At 32.9% G+C, this 22,110-nt stretch overlaps 1 protein-coding gene across 1 annotated transcript in view; it reads left to right on the forward strand.

Moving 5' to 3' along the window:
- LOC142323154 (uncharacterized) overlaps window positions 1-22,110 on the forward strand; it is a 178,121-nt gene that overhangs the window by 102,141 nt on the left and 53,870 nt on the right. The window contains exons 4-7 of the mRNA XM_075362429.1: window positions 4,473-4,540; window positions 10,291-10,548; window positions 12,830-13,063; window positions 17,257-17,476. Coding sequence (XP_075218544.1) covers window positions 4,473-4,540; window positions 10,291-10,548; window positions 12,830-13,063; window positions 17,257-17,476 — 780 coding nt within the window. The remainder of the gene's footprint in view (window positions 1-4,472; window positions 4,541-10,290; window positions 10,549-12,829; window positions 13,064-17,256; window positions 17,477-22,110) is intronic.

Below are 22,110 nucleotides of genomic sequence, written 5' to 3' on the forward strand. Positions count from 1 at the left end.
TTTGGTGTTTGCGCTCCAATCAATAAGCAGTAGTTATTGACAACAAATTGTTATTAACAGATTGAACAACATGGCAATGCCTTGTGGCAGGCCAGATGGAATGAGAGAGGGTGGACGTTAAACACATGATCTCTTTCTAAATGTTTTTTGGTTTGCGGGATTCCTCTTGGGTACACCTAATAAATACGTGATGCGATTTCTTTCCAGCCATGGTGCTTTTAGGGACAAACTGCCGAAATTTGGCCTGGTAGATTCTGTCTTCAGTGTGGTCAATTGGATGACACCTACCATGTTCTTTGAGTGGTTGAAGTACGAGTTAATGCACACGGAGACCATTTGTTGGATTGACCTTATCGGGTCGACGCTGCATCTCTGTGTAAACTGTAGTAGCCAGGCCAAATGGACAATAGTGGAAAGTTTTATAATGCGCTTAGCAAAACAAAGGATCGCTGAGGGGATCTAGAGCTTTGCTTGGATTTCTCTTGTATTATGTTTTTTTATATAAATTTTGTTTTGTTTCAATGTTACTGTGTCGTTAGTCTTTCGTGTAATATTTCGTCTCGTTTTTATGTTTTATGTAGTGTTGAACTCATTTTTACCTTCTACGGGTAGGTAGTTCAGTTCCTTTGTTAGTTAAGTCCTTTTAGTCTTATTTAAGACTCAGTAATATGTGTTTTGTGTTCATTAAATAGTAGTACACCGATGGGAATGTTACTCGTTGCATTCGCATCGGTGGCATCCTGGCCGAGGCGGACTGAATTATGTCGAGGTCTTGAAGATGATTACCAGTAAAGTCTACAAAGGCTAAGAATGGAGGGAGGTGCGGTGGGTGCCTTCCCTATGGGGGTCAGGATTTACCACAAAGAACAGATTGTTAAATGGACCTGTTAGCCTGAGAAAAGGATCTCCCTTTTATTTACTTTCTGGATTCCTTCCATTTTTATTTTCTGATACTTTCTTCTTATTTGGAAGGCATCCGTTACCCTGGTCCGTTATACCAGTCCTGTTACTATATAAATATATATATATATATATATATATACTAATTCCCCGTTGCAGCTTCGCCTTCGCTATATGGTTACTTGCTTCTCCCATAGCCGTGAATTTTTTTATTTTATGTTTTTTAGTTTAACTGGAGGCAGGTGTAGCCAGTCACACATGCAGTAATGATGGCAGTGGCTGTATTGGTTGAGCCACAGCCTTCTCATTCCTTAAAAAATCGGAATTAAAAATCCCAAAAATGGTTTTTAAATATTTATCGGAAGAGTATGTGCAAGCCCAAATCAACTGAATATCCCGTTTACTATAGTCTGGATTGAGATAATTACAATCATTGTTTAAATTTTTTACCATTCTTCATCCCCTTTCATGGTCGAATTTCAAAAATCTAGAAATTGGTTTATTGACGTGAAGATTACACTCACCAAAAATCAGGTTGATTTCTACGTTTGTTACTGAGAAATTAAAAAAAATAATAGCGTTCAAAAAAATTCAAAAATCCATTTAACCCTTGAAACTAGGAATTTCAAAAAATACAGAAATTGGTTTTTAGATATTCACATCATTCAGTTTAAACTCAGCTCAAACAGTGATTGACACTCACAGTTTACAATTCATTAAAGTTTGTGTTTCGACCAGCAAATCTCCACTACTATACATGTATATATATTTTTAGAAATTCTTTGAGATGTACTATATCCAAAATATTTTCTCATTTATGCCAAGAAACATGGCAAAAACTTCGTTGCAATAAATCAAGTAGTTTTTTTGTTTACCCTGAACAAACGAAAACCTTCTTCCTCTTTATATAATAGTATAGATATATTATATACACTCACAGAGTGATTCGTGATAAATGTAATAAACTTTTATGATTGTTCTACTGTAGGAAATAGAGAAGAAAATTTATACAAACACAGATTCGGATGTGCTTCATTAGTGAAAGTTTTCGGCCTGATTTTTATGCCTTTGATAAAGTAAATCTTGGGACCCAATTAAGAGGTAAATTTAGTACTTTTATATGAAATATAACCTGAAAAATTGAAAAAATAGTAGGTCCGAGTACTGTATTTTTAAGTTTTGAGAGGTCATGGGTAAAAGATGAAAGGTTGAATTCGAAAGACACGTTACTTTTATGTTTGGTGTAACAAAATTGTTAAAGAGGTAATAAACATAAAAGTTTTAAACAAGACTTATAGAAAATTTGATTTCAGTGAAATGTTGTAAATAAAGTCCTTAAAAACGTACGAATTTTGAAGTTTATTAAAAACAAATCATACCTAAAATGTGACTGATTTTAACTCGATATTAAACAAAATAAAATTTTCTTATAATAAAACAAAAGAATTAAATATTTCAGAAAAAAATAGGAGCGCAAACAATAAAACTGACTTACAAACAATTAAATAAGCTGCTGAAAATGTCCTCCACCACAGTGGATACACTCTGCCTGACAAACAATGTTTTTGGTAGCTTTCCATACGTCAATAGAGTTGTTTTGTAATAGTTGTACTGCACTGGGAATTTAAATAACCATATCTTCTCGTGTGTTACAATTTTGTTCATATAATAATGATTTAAAGTAACCCCACAGTTAGTTGTCAGGGGTGATAAGTCAGGTAACCTTGGAGGCTAGTTAATAGGTCCATATCCAGCCCACTTGTTTACAAAATTTGCATTTTAGGTGTTGTTTAACTGCTAGTGAATAGTGTGGAGTTTCCCTATTGTAATGGAAAATCATCTCCATTCTTGTTATCAGAGAAACATCTTCTAATAGATGTGTCAAATTATTCTGCAAAAGCTTTACTTATAAAGTACCTGAAATATTCTTGCTGAAAATAAATGGTCCTAAATTTGTTGCTTATAATACTACACCGAATGTTTATGTGGAACTTGTATTGGTATTCAGTTGTGATGGAAATGAAAACAAATGTATTTCCAATGAACAACGGGAAAGATACGGGGAAAAACAATATTTTTGACATTTGAAATGTGGTATTGCTGGAAAATGTTCAAAAGTTAAGTTAAGTTGATAAAATACAAATTGAGGAAGTTTTAAAACCACTTGGTGACGAAAGAGGTTCGAGGAAAAATTTACTTTAAAGTAGGTCGGCAAGTATGAAGGCATCCAGGGTTAGTGAATTTGGTTGCAGAAGAAAATATAGAGAGTAAAAACGCTAAGGAAAGACAAATATTACACTATTTAAACATAATTCAAGATATAGAAGTATGTTAAGACTAAATGTTTGCCACAGCGTAGAAAGAATTGGATTTCTAACAAAAAAAAAGATTGATGCTTATTCTTTCCCGAGATAGAAAATTAACCTCCTGTCAGATTCCCTTTTACATATGAAATGTATACAATAAACAACAGAAATATATTCAATACATGTAATCAGTATTTCTATTTCTTAATTATGTCTAGAAGAAATTGAATTAATCATTTCTTTTTTTTATTATGGAGCTAGTAGAATTATTTAGAACAGTGGTTCCCAAACCTTTAGATTCGTAGAACTCTTTAGGCCTACCCTTTGTCTTGCAAGTCAATGGTATTTAGGTTTAATGTTACTGTTCGAAGCGGATGGAGTGATGAAGATAGGATTGGCAATAAATTATAAAGATTTGTAGAATTTTCGTCAGTTCAGGCCTAAACTTAGAACATATACCACGGGAATTTTGATTGCTTTTTATAGATATATAATTTAATATGTAATATTGCGATGTGATGTTATATATATTTTGTGAGCAAGACTAATAAAGCATAATGTGGATCATTTTTGCTGATATATTAATATGATGAAACATGTAGGAAAAAATATTCCTATGACAAATATATGGTAAGACTATAATAAAAAGTATTTATGTGTTTTTAGTAAAAAATAAAATATATTTATATACACCATATAATAAAAAATGTTGATAAAAAAATTAATATATATTTGTTTTTTTAAAAGTCTATGTATAAAGTTTTAGGGCTCGAAAACCTCCAAGACTACTTGATCAATTTCATTGAAATAGTAGTTTATCTGAAGTTGTGGATGTGAAAATTTGATGAAGATTGGTTGACTTGTTCTTGAGTTACACTCAATTTAAGGTCAAAAAAATTTCAACAGGTTAAGTTAGAAGTGTGGTTTCTTACAGTGTTGCAAGTTGGAATATGGAAACAAAATAAAATAACGAGAAGTCTGTCTTCTTTTGCAGAACTGCGCAAGGGTAGCTTTTTAATCTTACACTTCTAAAACTGAGGTACACTCATCTGATTTTTGTATGATTAACTTAAAGAATATGCAGAGTTAGGATTATAAATTTGTTTACAATAAATGAATTCAATCTGATGGGAAATGCTTAACTTGAAGATTAACTGCGTTAGTCCGTGTGTATTTACCACCTCCATTATGTATAATGATTTAATTATAGCTTTTTATTATAATAAAGAGACGCTTACGTCACTTTGTGTTTTGTTTTTGTTACAGGACTGAAAAATGCTACAGATGTATTGTTATTAACGAAAAACATCCCAATGTTCTGCAGTACAAAGAAAGTAAGTATACTGTTGTTTATAAACCAGAATTTATATTTTAAAAATTGATCAGAGCATTGTTTTTATCACCCTGTGAACGAATGCGATTTAATTAGATGTTAAATGTCAGTTAATTAAAATAAAAACTTAGATATCTGTACCACAAAATAAACTGAATTCTATCCAGGGAATTCTCAGAAACTGCTGATGCGATAAAACAATTTTTTATCTGTTTAAAAGCTTACTTTATCCCGAATGAAAGATGTTATGCAATAATAATATTACCTTATCCACTCACCATAATTCCATCCTGCACATGACTTCTTTAAGATAATAATTATAAATATAAAAAATAAATAGTAAAGTTGGATTGAGAGAAAACTATTATAGGTTTATCTAACTGTGGCCCAGATTCTTTGACCATTGAAATGGATAATTACTGCATATTTTTTTGAGTGTGAACTCTTATACTCTTCCACAATTCATAGTAAAAAATAGAAAATATTGTGATTTATAACTATGCTTCAAAATGTGTATTCTCTTCAGAAACAACTTACAAAAATTTCTTGAATCAAAGAAGTTAAGGTCCTTTAATTTCAGGTTCTCTCTAGTAACTTAGTTTCCCTCAATTAACAAAAATTTTATTATTGTGATATTGTAACAAAAAGGGACTTCTGCTTCTAAGGCCCAGTCCGAAAACATTGTATCAAAAGTTTGAGTTCCATTACTTGACTGGGTATCAGTAGTTCGGAAATGGGCATACTGCGCCAAAATCCAAGATGACGGACGCCGCCATTTTGAATTCGTGACGTCATTGGCGCTAGTAGCCTGTCAGTACCATATTGGAATTCCCCTTTTTCCCTGTGGGAATTTCCCTTTTCCCTTAGCGGGATATTTTTAATTCCGCAGGAATACCAACTTGAGTAATATATTCGCTACGAATATTATTTATAATGGTAGGTTGGTACCGCTTCACCGCTGGTGTAGCAACCTACCGGTACCAACCAGTACCAGTACCGCTACACCAACCTACCACAACACCTACCGCTACCAAGGTTGGTAGTGTAGCGTTCGGTTTGAATTAAATAAATAAATAATATTTGAAGTGAAAAAAACTTGGTCGGCTAGGACTCGAACCCGGTCATGACGGGACGCGACTGACTGACGCCTTAAACCAATCGGCTACAGTGGCTCCCTAATGTAATGAGTGAAAAATGTTCTACATAAGTTGTGAATTTTAACGTCACATAAGTCTGTACACACACACCCATTTACTCCCACTCCTGACACACACTCCCACCCCCACCAAACCCCACCCACACAATCCCACCCCCCACCGACCATTCAACACCCCACACCCATACCCCCAACCTAACCTCTCACCAACACCCACCAACCCACACACACAGCTTGAACTGCGCCACTAGTTCTGGTGACCACTAGAAGCGCTAGTGTCCCAGCCGCCATCTTGGATTTTCCCTTTTTTTCCCGTGGGAATTTCCCTTTTCCTTTTTTTGTATTAAGTGAAAATTGAAATATAGTATATATGTGTGTATGAATAAAAATTTAGACGTACCTCGAGGATGATCCTGGCCGTCGTGGCCGTTGCACCGGGAGACGTCACCCGCTACTCCAACAGCAGGCGGATATGGCTGCGTGTGTGCGTTGACGTAGCGACACCGAGTTGTTGACAGTGTGAAGTGTGACGCGCGACTGAAGAACAGCTGACGAACCTGACCTAAGGTGTAGCTGGCGGCTGTGACACTAGCGCTTTTAGCGACCACCAGTAAATTAGTAATGCAGTACCAGCTCTGTGTGTGTGTATGCAAACTGAAACCCTTCCGACCAATCACAACGTCGGATTCAAAGCGGTCGCGCATGCGCAACACAGATACAAGGCCTTCGTATCCCCTCCTCGCATCCGGTCGTCTTCGAACATGTCGATGTCGTGATATTCGATAACTTTTTCCATGACCGTTGCTCAACTACGAATGCGAGGCCAAAGATAACTTTCTAGGTCCCCTTTATTATATCACGTAGACGTGGTGGGAGTAACCCCTCCACTTTTTCTTCTACAAATTCATCATCATGTATATAACGTTATGTTAACGTAGTAACATCATCATTATTATGTACATGTAACGTTATGTATATGTAACGTTATGTTTACGTAGTAATATCATCATCAATATGTAGATGTAACGTTATGTTAACATAGTAATAATGTACCATTCATTACGGTTTTCTTCATTTAACGTTACGTTAGGTAATGATAAACTCGTATTACCGACGTTAACCTCTTCTTTTTCTGAAAGGAACGATGCTGTGATGTTGCTAACAGTGTCGGCAGACTCATTTTTTGATGATGATACGGTAGTGTAAAAAATGGGCACCGCTTCCACCGTTGATGAATTACACCATATTAACGGAATGTTAACCGGCGGTGGTGCAGAAAAAACCACTCTACATCGTTTCTGTTTCATGCGAAAAGTCTCCCATTAATAATTTGAATTTAAATACCTCCCGGATTACATAACCTTTATCACTATTCCCGTAAGCGGAGTGTATGTGAGGATGGTATCATGTATAATGAGACAGTAGGCGGTCGTGTGGGCTGGTATATTGTTTTTGGTCTCGAAATCGATACGTACATGTACGGTTCCTGTTTTAAGCGAGTGTTCTGACGGGAACAGTCGATTACTATTAACGGTACACTGGTCTTGGAATCTGCCAAACTGTAAGCGGGACACTCGTCCTCCGGTTTGTTGTAATAACCGGAGCTAAAGCTGACGAACATTTCATATATCATATTCACATCACCCTGTAGATTGTCGTACGGATAGTATTGCGAATTCAAATACAGACGAACGTTTACCAATTCGCACATATCGAAGAGTGTCAGTGACTTTGTAGCTTTATCTTTTCTGTCCGTCTGTAAACCGAATATCACATATCTCGGTTTCTCCGTCTGCGCACATGTCTTTACCGTCCATGAATGTATGTTTGTGGTAGAGCCTGATATTCGCTGATTTGCCGTGTACGAAAAGCTATCGCTAACGGTCTATCTTGTTCTACTATCTTCAACAATTGCAATCGCATCGTATCGGCAACGCGAACATACGGAATTTTCCACGCTACCTTAGTCACTTTCAATTTGGAATCGGGTGCCTCTTGGGAATATACTAGTGCGTTCACGTCGTTGGAAGATCTAAGCAAAACCAATTCTTGTTTGACGTTCAATATTATGTGTTTGTAGTCTTTGGCAAAACTCATCAGCATACGCAGCGGTACGTAGAAGCAAAATTTCCAGTGGTTTCATCCAAATCGAATTTATTCGTCACATCGAACTTCTACCCGAAATTTTCCAAAATATATTTTTCGCTTTTACGCAACGATAGGATATTCTTTATCGTTGTCGTTATTCGTAACTTTTGTACACGACACGTCTCCGTTTCGTTTATCTCGTATCGTAAAGAGAAATGGTATCGCGTTGTTTGTTAAACACGATTATGTTGCCATTTTATCACCTGCCTTAGTTGTTAGCAGCCCTTCGACCATCAAAAAGCTTTTATGCGGTAACGTGTACACATCCTGTTGGTGTATCGGTATCCGAATTTCATCGTTGTTGAAGTCGACGAAGCGTACGGTAGATAAGTGTGATATTCGTACTGGGTGAGCTGTTGTCGAAAGAAACACTCACCAACGTCCAACATATTCGCCCTTATTGCTGCCATTACGGTTCGCCACAACTGTAAAACCAATTTTTTGAAAAAACAACACGTTACGCGATGTTAAAGCTTTGGTGTTTGCACGTCGACTGACCAATTTGCGTGACGTTTCGCTGCTACTACTACCACCGTTATTGTACATTATCCCCATCAGCCAGTTTTCCTTTTATTTTGGTTTTGTTTGTAAATGCAATCTCACCGTTACGGTTTCACCGCGGAAATTTATCAGTTTTCCGTCTTGCTCGGTAAACTTTATAGCGATCTCGTCTAAGCTCTTTGTATTTACCAGTAGATATATTATTTTCTTCGGCGATTCGATTATTTTGAAAACAGGCGGTACGCTTATCGTAAATTCATGCAACACGTCCTGATCCGTTCGTATAGGAACCTCCTATAAGGTTGCATTCGACCCGTACGGTGTTCACGTTGTCAATGGCAACCGGCTTCGATGACTCGTGCCATATATTCGCCGCTAGATTAGTTTTATCAAACCCCAACAGCGGTGCCAAACTATCTCTTGATGATAGATCAATTACAGCACTGCATTTAAGTTCGCATTTTAACGTATTGTTATTCGGTCGCATAAGTAAATCTATTTGGTGTTTGTGTTTGAGTTCATCGCTCAACCGTTTAGCGATATCATCCACTTCGTACGATCCGGTCGGTAGTGTCAGCTTAATCGTTTTTTTGAAATTTATTTGAAACGACAATAATTGTGTTTTTGATTCCCTCTTCGACATTCGAAGTCGAGTTATATGTTGTTAGGTTTATCAACGCCAATTCCCAATTGCCATTAGACAAATCCAATGGCGGAAAGAATGTAGCGTGTAATAACGACGTATTTCCACTTATGCAGAACATATTGATGTTTACTTGTAAGCTGACGAACCACGACTGAGAAATTCAAGATATAAATGTCCGCACATAACCGTGTTTATATTCTGTCTGGCGTTATAATTGAAATTTATAATCGAATCGAATGGAAAATAACGCATCAATTCGTTAGGTGGACGCAAATTACCGAAACTATCAAAATAGTTCACCATTTGTCCACGTTTCCTATAACATACCCAGTGTGTTCCCAGTCCGGTACTGCGATCAAGATTAACTATCGCAGATTCGTTAGTCTTCGGTTTTTGGGTAATGCGTCCAACATGAAGACACCTCGAAAATCGGCTATATTTAGTTTTCTCGCGTACCACATCAGTTCTATATTCGATAGCGGACGCACTGGTATTCCCTTTATTGGAAACGACGACGTTTTTTTTTCCACCCATCCCCGACCCGGTCAAAAGGCTTAAGGTATAATCCTGCCCTGCAGTGCCGGCTTTTCTTTTTGTCATTTCAACAAGACGTTTTACATTATTCCTCTTTGATCGTCTTCTTCTTACTCTTCCACCGCCGAACTTTGCTTTTAACTTCATCGCGTTTGTAACCGCCAATGCAGTAGCTTTTACTGCGATACTCGAATCCTTAGCTTTAACTCTTTCCCAAGCGCTTTCGCTTTTATGATCTGCAGCCGCTCTGTTTTCGTTGTACGTAGCGTATGCGATATCGTGTTCTTTGCAAGCTGCATGCAACTTGTTTACACCGGGATCTTTTCTCTTTAATCGTTTTTCTAAATTCTTTTCCGGTCCGCAGTACTGATATCCAGGAATATGTAACTATACCGGCAATAAATCGATTCCTTTGTTTACAATTTTACCCCCCCCCCACCATCTTTTTGACACCTTTTAATGCTTTATCACCAATATTAGATCCAAACATCCCTGCAGCTCTTGCTGTTAGACTTGTTAACAGTCTACTGCCTCATTTAAGACTGGCATTTCGTTTACATCTTCTCACTTTACCCTTTCGAACAGGAGAATGTTTTGATCTTCTCACTCTTGCCATGTTAGACAGACAGTGAACCTTTTTACAATCAACCACCAACTTACATTGGTGGTTGTACCATATTTTCCTCCTTCTTCTTCGTCGTAATTCTGTCATTGTATAATAATTCCATTTGAATTTGTATTAATTTAGGTGTTTTTCTTTTTTCAGCGCTTTACTGTATGGATGAGAACAGTTTAGAAGAATTATGTCGTAATATTTTTCTAGAAACATTGTTTTCATTGTTCCGTGTTGAAGGAGCGGTACCGATTCCATGCCCTTTCCGATCTCCACCGTTTAGTTTTTCATATAATGGAGGGAAAAGTGATTGTATTTATCCTCCTTCTAGAGCAGATTCTTGCACCGATGACTCAAGACTGGTCTTCCGATATGCTGCTTGCCCTGATGTATTAGGTTCACAGAGTACTGGTATGTAGTGTATTTTGTTTAAACAATTTTTTTTTATTTGAAGATAAAAAATAATGAATTGACTTGTAATAGCATAAATAAATGAACAAAAAAACCACTATTAGTCTCACATGTTACAATAAAAACATTTAAAAGAAGTTACATGTGTAAGATGAGCTCTTCTTTTTTAAATAATGCTCATAGACACAAGGATCACAGCCAAACAGGAGTTGTTTATGGATCCACCGGACAAAATTTATGAGAATGCATTCCACCCCCCTAAATTATTACAGTTAATTTTGCTGTTGTACCATCAGTTTTATTAAATTTTTATGCCTAGTAGTTGTCATTTTGTTGTCTGGTCAGACAGTTGTATTATCCTCCCTCTTTTTGGATATTTCTTGTCCAGTACGAGCGAATTTCCTTTTTTATTTTAAAAAGATGTTAGTTTTGTGGATTCATTTAATACACTGCAAAATATAAACTTAAGATATTAGATCTCACTAATTTATTATGACAGCCATCATCAAATTTTTTCTTACAAAGAAAATCAATTAATTTTCAAATGTCAATTTGAAAATTTGCATGGGGTGCTCGTTTATTTAGTTTCTCATACCAAATATCTGTAAATTTATTATTCCTTGTATTGTATATTTATACATGTGAGAATTGAATTTTGTTTTTGAAAATATTCACCATGTGTATTACCTTTAGTAAATTGATAAAATCTTGTGAATGAAATATCCTACAGACATGGGACTTGAACCAGATTGAATGCTGAAATGGCCTTACAATTAGTAGGAGATTGACTTATAACAAATATATTTTTTGATCACAAGAGTTTAATTAAAATTAATTTATATATTTTAAGTTATTGAAAAAAGTTAAAATTAGGTAACATTATTTGCAACTTTATTAAAAGTTGATTTACTAGATCATTCCATGGCTGATAAAATGGTTCATTCTTTGTGGTATTGACCAATCATTTCTGAGGTTCTGTTATTATTCTTAGTTTAGCTGTGTAAACTATTTGAGAATTTATTCCTGAACAGAACACAAGGCTAATGGGGAATACATATCCTCCTATTAATCACACAACTTATACAGCAGTTCCTTGCTGCTGGGTCTTTCTTATTGTCGGGCGGGTATTTGTTTCTTTAATCTTAATTATATATTGGTTTCATTTATGGACAAAATTGTGGATCGTGTTCTGATCCTTACAGATCAATTTGAGATCATTACCTGGGTTGACCATGGGAAACTAGCAAGGTGTTTGCATCTTTCTCCCGCACAATTCCCCTTCAGTCTGTCCATTGAAGACCTTTCGGTCTAGCAGGAATGCACCTAATGGGACCCTAGTTATTGGAGAATGCAATGCACTCCCTTCTTTGGAAGGAGTCATATTGCAGCCAAAAAAGATGTTGGTGTATCACTGTAACCACTTTGTAGAATCTGAAACAAAAGAAAAATAATAATGCCCTATTGCTGGGGGGAGAGATAGTTAGATTAGCCAACCATGGATGACAAACCTCATAAGCTTCCAGAGTGCCCTAACACTGGGGGGGGGGGAGATGGATAAATGAATGAAGTGACAAACCTCACAAGTCTGTCTAATCTTGACAAATCCGACAAACCTCACAAAGTAGACAACATACAGAATGTGTATGATTATTTATTGACCCCCACCCCAACGACTGATTATTTATTGATTTCATTTTTATTTTTATAATTTATGGCATATCTTACCTTCTTTACTCACCATCTGACATGAAGTCCTCTGGTGTCTTCTCACTCAATGGTATTCCCAAACACCATCTGCAACATAAGGGGATTTAAAAATTTTTCCTTCTGACTGTTAGAGTCTTTCAGTGTTTTTATTTGGTGTCATATCTATGCATCACAAAAAGAAAAGAATAGCAGCAGGGCTTCTGGCCTTAACTCGAAGGTAATTTCTGATACATGATAACTTCTTATGAAATTTGTGATCCATGACCTTGATGATATCTGAAGTGAAGTTGACTTGTGCCAAAATTCATAGAATATAATTTTTTAATTTCAACTATTTAGTATAATTTTCCTGCCTCAGTTGGTTTTTTCTGGCTATCAAGATAAATAACCGTTAATAAAATTAGGATTATTTAAAATTACAAATAAATTTTAATAAGTAAAAAGTTATAAAAATATAAAATTTATCTCAGTTCTCATAGTATAACTTTGTGAGTTTTTATAGTTAATAAAAATAATCTTCCTTTGCACTTTCTTTTTTTTTGTAATTATTTTTTTTTAATGTTTACTGTTTAAGTTGAAGAGATGTTATGCTTAGCTACATGGAAAGATGGCTCAAATAAATATTTAGTGGCTAAGATGGAACATAAACTTACCATGTCTGATGAAGAAAAATACCGATGCTTTATTTATGACAGAATTAATCATTCTGGTGGAGGGACTGTATACCAAATTGCACAAAGCGGTGATGCAACCTGTAATGGTATACAGAATTCAGTAGATGGAAGCAAAACCATGAAACTCACAAGATGTAAGTTTTTTCTATTTTTACATTATTTTAACAGTCAAAGGTGTCAAAAATATAAACTGAGTGGTTTGTGATCTTATCAGTTTCCATTTAAAAAAATAATACATATTTCTAAGAATATATATTTAGGCTCAGATTACTAATTTTAACAAAATAAATTTTGATAATTCTATAATCATTAAAATTTATCTCTGATTATTAAAACTGGATAATTAGTTTGTTCCATAATTTTCAACATGAGAATAAATCATATGACACTTTTTCTTCATTGAAAATTATGCTCTGGAGAGATAATACGTAAACCCTTGTGTCAGCATGAGATATTTTTAAATCATAATTGTGTTTTTCACCTTGGCTACTGAGAATATTTTCATAACGTTTTCTGATTCGTTGCATTCCATCACTATCCATACCAAAATAACATTTTCGTTTTCAGGTTGGAATAAATATGAATAAGGGAAAATGTAAATTGAATATATATATATATATATATATTTGTATCTATAACTTGATTCTGAATGTCAGTTGACTGATTAGCATACATCACATACATCATAATCTCATTTATCAATCTAATGATGTATCAATCTTTATAAATCAGTGTTATGAAGAATAAATTACTAAAATTTTATTGGTCAGTTAAATTTTATTGCAGTCTATTTTTTTGAATTAAATATTCTTGAATGTAGTTATTGAATGTACAAGATGATACATAGTATTCATGTAACAAAAAAAATATCAACTCATCAAGTTCTAATTGTATTATTGGTACATATACGAGTATATATAGAGTGTATCACAATCTTCTCCCTGGACTTTCATAACCTATTCTACTCATGAACATAACAGAAAAAAAAATCATATAAACATATGTCTTAAAATGCTTTGTTTGCGAATTATGACTACTGAAAGATTTACTTGGATTTCAGCTACCCTAGTGAAATGAGGTCGTACTGAAATTTTAAGGATGTTAATTAAGGGACAAAATTAGTATTTTCTTATGGCTGTTGACCTGAAAAATTGAATAAAATAGGTCCCAGAACCATTTCTGCAGTAGTTTTTGAGAAATCTGAGATGAAATCCAATAAACTGGGAGTAAAAACCTGTTTTTATATTTTTGACATTCAATAACTTTGTTAAATGGGTAAAAAATAAAATTATTAACTAAAACTTGTAGAGAATTTAATTCTAAACAAAATGGTTAACATAAGTTGAATAAAACAAAGAAAAGTTAGAAAAACTTAAATTTTAAAAACGGTACATTACTACATTTGTCAGGAAAGTAGTTATTGAATGTAAACAAAAACCAAATTCTTTTTTGGTGATGTGAAAAATTTGTAAAAACAAAATTTACTGTTAAAAAATCTTTAAAAACTGGAAATTACACAACAATTGTAAAATAAAAATAAAAATCACTTAGATAATAATTTTTTATTGACAAAAATACAATAAATTATTTGAAAAATTATTATTTCAAAGTTCGCAATAAAATAAAACAGCCGATCAACAATACACAATACTGTATTAGTGTTTAAATCATTCTGTAAGGTACATTAAGTAAATTGTGTACTGTGAACTGTGCTGTTGTTTGCAAAGGTTTTCTATGAATTTTAGTTTTAACGTGATCTGTTTACCGTTGAAGTAATGCTGTACTTATTTACAACAGAGGAATATGCTGACATAGTATTCAGTTTGGGTGTGTGCATTGGTAATGCTACAGCTGCTGCAGTAGAATGTAAAATACATTTTCCGAATTGTAGGATTCCGGTGGATCTCAAAACAATTAGTGCAACTTTTCACAATCTTCAAGAAACAGGTTCACTACCTATTATTCATATCAGCTACGAACGATCTCTCCAACACAACGCTGTATTTGATATCATTATTATCAATGGAGTTCAGTGCAGTCCAGATGTTAGTACACATCTTTCTAAGCAGATCAGAGTTTCATATTCGATGGTTTGGAGGACACTTAAACAAAACAAATTTTATCCATATCGTAAACAGCTAGTTCAACATCTACACCCAGGAGACAGTCTGCTTCGCTTGGATTTCTGCAACTGGTGGAATACAAATCAGCAAATGTACAAGTATGTTTTGTTTATCAATGTGGCAAATTTCATTAGAGATGGCGTTAACAACTTACACAATGAGCAAGGGTGTAATGGAGCAGGAACAGTGTTAAAAAAATAAATATTAGCTAATTTAAAAATTTTCAAGAAAAAAATTGTGGAGGGGTACAAATTCAGCATCAACAGAAAAATATCTTCTTTTTTAGCACTACTTCCCTGGCAATGAGCATATATGGGCAGAAGTAGAGTCTCATGAAACAATGAAAGGTAATTTTCAACAATGATTTAGTGTCAATGTATGGTACGACCTTCTTCACAATCAGCTGTTTGGACCGTTCATATTATCTGGTCTCTTAAGTTCTGGGGTCTACTTGCTTTTTCTCCAAGAACAATTGCTGCAGCTGTTTGAAGATGTTCCTCTAGCACTGAGACGCAAAGTATACTTACAGCCAATGGCGTGCCTCCCCGCTTTTCTTGTGCCGTTTCTACTTGCTTAAATCATCGTTTCCCTGAGAAATGTATTGATCATGGAGGTCCACATTCCTGGCCACTAAGATCGCCTGATCTAACACCTTCTGATTTTTTACGTCTGAGAAGGTGTCAATCAGAAGGTACTGAGCATATTGTATTGTATACAAAATACATTGCATTGTATAAAAATACATTCTCGTAGGAATTAATTATCAGCATTATGGATGTGGCTGAGCAACTTAAGGACAGCCCTGAAGAAGTAAAAAGACCAACAAAAACAGTACAGAAGCGTGCCAATAAATGTTTTGAAAATGGCAGGCTCCTTTTTTTAAACAATTATAAACTGGTATGTATAATACATTTTGATCTAGTGTGCTCTTTCTAAATAAAATTCAAATTTTTTTTCTAACTTTTCTTTGTTTTATTCTACTTATTTTACACCACTTTGTTCAGAATTAAATTGTCTACAAGTTTTGTTTAAAAGTTTTACGTGTTTATTACCCATTTAACAAAGTTGTTGTACATCAAACATAAAAGACAGTGTTTTTACCCCTGATTTTTCAAAAACTATTGTAGACACGGTTCTGGAAACTTTTTTATCCAATTTTCAGAAATCACTAATTTTACCTCAACATCCTAAAAATTTCAGTAAGACCTCATTTCACCAGGGTAGCTGAAACTGAAATCTGAGTGAAATCTTTCACTTGCAAACGAAGCATTTTAGGACATATGTTTATATGATTTTTTTCCATTATTTTCATGAGTAGAATAAGTTATGAAAGTCCTGGTAGAACTTTGTGAAACTTTCTGCATAATTTATATATTTACATATATATATATATATATAAAATAACAACAAAATAACCACCAAACACAGTAACAGAGCCTAGAAAACTAATACCGAAAGTCGACTTTAACGGGATCCTGCAGTCGGTACAAAATTCCAAAATTATATCAAACAAAAACAAAAAATAAATAAATTAAAACTAATAATTTAGAAAACATAAACCATAAAACTTGAAAACACAACTCAATATCAACTGGAATGATAATCATTTTGGTACAGTGGTCAGTATGTTGATGAATTGTTAACTGTATATATATATATATATAAAACAAACATATCTAAAATAAACATGACAATAAAGATAACATTAAAATATCTAGACAACATAAGATTTAGAATTTTAAAAGACTTTCATTATACATATGATGGTTGAGTGAAATAAAAACTTCCAAAGGATGTAAAATATTGTAAACCGGAAAAATCTTTTCATACCACTAAAAATATTTTTACAGAGTGGCTATTTACAATTACATTAATGAATTCCTTTTTTCATAAAAGTTAGGTAATATTTAGGTAATAGTCTGTAAGGTCTTTGTTGTGATGTATGAACAATATTAATTAATAATTCTACCACTTAATATTATAAAGCATGCATATTTAAATGATTAAAGCTCACAAATTGGGCCATTATTAAAAAGAATAATTTTTGTAAGTCAATATTTGAAGCTGTTCTGAGTTATTAAAAAATATTTCATATTCCAGTATTTTTTTTTTAATTTCTGTATATTGCAAATTCAGTTTACACCTAATTTGATTTTATTATATTCTTTTCTACGTTATTAACTGTCATAAAATTTATGTTTCAGTGGAAACTCAACATGAACGTTGCAAATTTCCAGCATGGGTTGTTGATCATCATCATTGGCACAGTTTAGATTTTGCCCATTCTTATCATTTCTCACACAAGAATGCAACACTTCGTGTTACAAGTGATCGTGCACAGACTGAAACTCGTTTAATTTGCTATAAAGTAATCTCTAACACGTTGACTCAGTTCGTACTTGTTGCACATGTTACAACAGGATGGTAAGTTATACTTTAGTCTTTACAGTTTCTGCTGTATTTTGCATATAGCCAAGTAATTTGCAGTAATATTTGAAGCAACAAAAATTTTTCATAATATTTCATTTGTGAAACCCATTGGCAAATCTAAATTATAACCGGTGTCCTAGTTGGCATTTAATAATTCATTCTCTTTACATACGAACTAGTACAGCAAAAAATCCCTCTAAAATATTGTAGATTTCACTTGATTATAGAATAGAGTTATGATGTATCATTTTTGCTCTATGTATTATCTCTTGGAGATAATACATTTACAGTATACAGTTTTAACTTTTTTTTTAACATTGTTATTTGGGTACAATAGAAATAATTTCATGAATATGTTTCACTAAGAAGTTGTTTTTGTATATTATCAAAGTTTTTAATTACACTGAGTAGTATGAGTTGAAATGGGTAATTCTGCACTATTAGTTGACTGATCTCAATTTCAATTGAATTTAAAATTATTTAGACTATGAAAAAGTATTTAAATAAAAAAAATAACATGTTGCAAACAATACTGTACCTTTTTTATGTGAAATTGTCAGCAATTTCTGTTGTAATCTGTGTCTGTCTCAGTTGATGTTACATTTGTCTTTTCCCTAGCACTTTTGTTGTTGAATATTTTGTTAATTGCAGTAAATATATTGTGAATCATCCATATTGTCTTAAACATAAACTTTACAAGCTGTTTAATTAAAAAATGATCGTTTTACTGCTGTAGCATAGAATATTTTAATGTACCTCTACAAAAGAGTTTAGTGTTTTACATATGTTTCTGGATAAACAAAATTGTATGAGTGGTTTGCAGTCAAATGTTGGAAATCTTCAGATTAAAGACATCTGAATTATGGTCAATAATCACTTATACTTTTTATACTGAGAATCATGTATTTTTAAGAATTGGAATAGTGTTTCTTCCCTCTGAACAGTATCAGCACAGGTAAACAATATTTGGTTTCATGTTTGAATCCACCAAGCATGTAACTGTTCTCAATTACTCCATCCTCTATTAAATTTATACCTCATTATTTTAGCTTTGTCTATATAACAGTACCATTGCGTCTTAGTGCAGTTTTTTTTCTTTTAGAAAAACCAACTATACAAACTGTGTAAGTAACTACTTCAGTTGAATACAATATTATGTGAGAGTTGTAATTCATATCATGGTGGCTTTATTAGACCCTAGAAAGCTACGGAAATACAAATAGTGACTTTTGAATAATTATGATGCTCAAACCAGGTATAGTATTCTTAAACTGTGAAATGTATTTGTGACACTTAATGCAAACTTTTTTATGTTTGTGTTTTGTTTCATAATTACCTCTATTCAATCTAATATGTTTGTGGCACTCAGGGTACTCTTTCTTTTGGCAGAACTTAATGTGCATAAAGTTGTTTAATTTACGTTCGTCAGAAGATAATTTTATAAAACTTCCTAACATGTCACAATCAGAGCAAACAGCATTAGAGTAGAACTATTAGCTACAGCAACAGAGTACCTACTGCAATTAAGGTGATCATTCACCTAGCATTATTTTATCAACCGCAGGATAACTTATCCCTTATTTCATTCTGTACAACTTCCTTCTCTGTGAAACTAAATAATTATCATTTGCAACATGTAATTTTTTGTTCAAATGCTGTTTAATAGTCTAAATAATATTAATTTTAAATTTTATTAAAACCTGAGTTAGTCAAGTAACAGTGCAGAATTGCCTTGAAATTATATAATTAGAAAAAAAAAATAAGTGATGAAACTGATACTGGACTAGAACTAGTTTTGTTTGTAATGTTTTCGTAAATGTTATCTGAAGTAGAGAAAATGTATATTGAATTATTTTCTGATTTGGCAGCAGTGATGGAATGGCAGAAAATATTGAACATGTTTAACATTGTAGTGATGGCAGTTACTTTTTGCATATACAGCAGAGATGTTTAATGTCAAATAACAGAGACCATTCACTGTTTTGTGTTCATATTAATCAAATTCTATGTTTAACATGTTCACTGCTATTTTTTTTTCTCTACTTACCTGCTGTTCTGATCTTTTTTTATAAATTGTATTAGTGTATAACAGTAGCATATATAGGTAATTTCTTTAAGTCTGTGAGTTTCATATCCTTGAAAATATGTGATACCATGGGTGTGCCTTCAGCAAGCAGCATATAAATGATTCCTACAGTTATGCAACCCGCTCGTTACATTGTGTCTTGGCATATATTTTTCCATTTGTTCTTGGATATTATTTAATGGTTTCTAAAATCAATGGATTAATATTATGTTAGAGCAATGTTAGGCAGTCTTCTTAGGTTATAATTTATTGAAATTATAATTTCCCACAAAAGTTTTTTATATATGTATACTGAATTTTTACTTTTTTGAGTAATAGTTTTCTAATTTGCAATAAAAATTACAGAAATGTTAGAAGATATATGGTAATTAATTTTCATCTTTTATAATATATACAGTCCTACTATTAGTTATGAGAAGATTACTTTTATTAGATCACATAACTATTACTACAAAGACTACAGTTCATAAAAGTTAGAACAATTGACAAAAATTGTACTAATTAATAAAGTTTGTCACAATTAGCCTGAATTTTATTATAAAAATGGTAAATTAGTTTACTGTATTCTAACAATTATTTTTCAGGTTGTCAAAAAAAACAGCTTTTACTAAAAAAAATTTAAAAGAGTTTATTATTTTAAATAATTAAATTCTAAGAAATGAACACATCACATATTTAAATTATGTAACATATTTTGAAAGAAATGGTTGTAACTATAGTTGAAAGAAGTAGTTGTTAATCTAATATATCACCAGTAACTCATCAGATTCAATTTTTTCTAGTTTTCTTTTATACAAGCTGCTGGTTCCAGAAGTGGAACACAGTGATTCCATTCTGAAACAAATAAGAATAAAAAAAAACTGAAGTAAAAATTGCAATATTAATATTACAAAATTATAAGCAATAACAAGTTCTATTTTTTTATTAAATTAAATTTAATTTTAAATGTTCTCAAATTTAAAGAAAAAACTAAATCAATTAGAATGTAATTATTATATATATGCATATTTCAATATGAAATGAAAATTTAAATAAAATAAACATAAAAAATGAATGCATACTGTATTATAGTTCACAAAATTTTCTTCAAGATAAAATGAAAATTTGGGAGTTATGAATTAGGACCAAAAAAAATTAAGTCAAAAAGAAATTTCATAAAACAATAACAAAACTATGATTGCATAAGTTTATAAGTAAACTAGGCTTTTTTATACTTCACTATGATACAATTACAATTAAAAAAATATATAATTTTTTTAGTTTCGTTTATTTTTGAAGAATTTTTAAAAAAGAAAAAATATTTTCTAAATATTTTTTGTTACTAATAAGTTAATATTAAGCATTTTAAAAATAAATTAATAAAAAAACCAGTTGAATCTTAAAAAATTGTACTAACCAGATTTTCTGTAAAACAATCTCCAAGAAGTTGAAAAAAATACCAGTTCATATTGAACAAAGCTGTACAAGTATAAAACAACAAAAAGGTAAAAATGAACTGCACAACCAAACTGGAGAATTGTTTCTCCGTGCTAATAAATAATAGCGAAACACTTACCAGATGTTGACTAAGAATAGGAGAGGATGCTTACCCTTGACACTTAGGTGGTGTCACACGCATGGAGCAATCTCCATCTATGATAGTGGGGTCATCAGCACTGAATCTGTTAAGAGACAAAAGGAGAGACAATAATACAGAGTAAAAATAGAATGATAGACAGGGAAAGAGAAAGGCGGTATGTAAATAAACTGGGAATTTACTGTATTCTATAGTAAAATAATCCAATTAACAATGTGTATTTAGTATGCATGTACTTAAATATGGGAACAATTTATTTATCCTTTTGGTTTAATTTTATTGATCCTGCGTTATTCTTTTCCTAAAAATATGTGCTACTTAATTTTCTACATAACACACTATTTTATTTTTAACAGATTGTTATAATTATGTGATCCAACATTTCACTTTCTGAGTTAGTATTGAATCACTAACCATAGCTCAGCAATGGAAGCATATTATTAGTAGTAGAAACCAGTAAATTTATCCAAGTCAGTATTTTTGCTATTAAATTTGTCAGTATTTTCACAGTTAACTTGTACTGTTTCCATTTAAAAAAGCCAAAGCTGCAGTTCCATCTCAAAATCAGCAGCTACATACTCTTTTTTGAGAAGTTTCAACAATTGCACACCCCTACGAGGAGTCTTATTCTTTAAGACTTTGGTGGTTGGCATCCCCACGGGCCTAACCTAAGCAATTTTTCTTCCCACTACACACTGAGCTGCAGAACACTTTACACTATACACATATACTACACCAAGAACACTACATAAATTACAACATATATACTTACACAACTACACAACAGCATCCTACACTAATATTTCTTACATTTACACTCGATGGTGTTGCCACATCTTACGAAACGCAACCGTAATCCAAGGTGAGAACTATCGTGCTGATGGGTGAATGGCTCTATGTAGTGAGTCTCGAAACAATGTCCTCTAGGCACCAGGGTGAACCCAGTTGTATTTAGCTCTAGCTCCA

The sequence above is a fragment of the Lycorma delicatula genome, chromosome 4 (genome assembly GCF_047948215.1).
Source record: "Lycorma delicatula isolate Av1 chromosome 4, ASM4794821v1, whole genome shotgun sequence".
In the NCBI taxonomy this organism is placed as follows: Eukaryota; Metazoa; Arthropoda; class Insecta; order Hemiptera; family Fulgoridae; genus Lycorma; species Lycorma delicatula.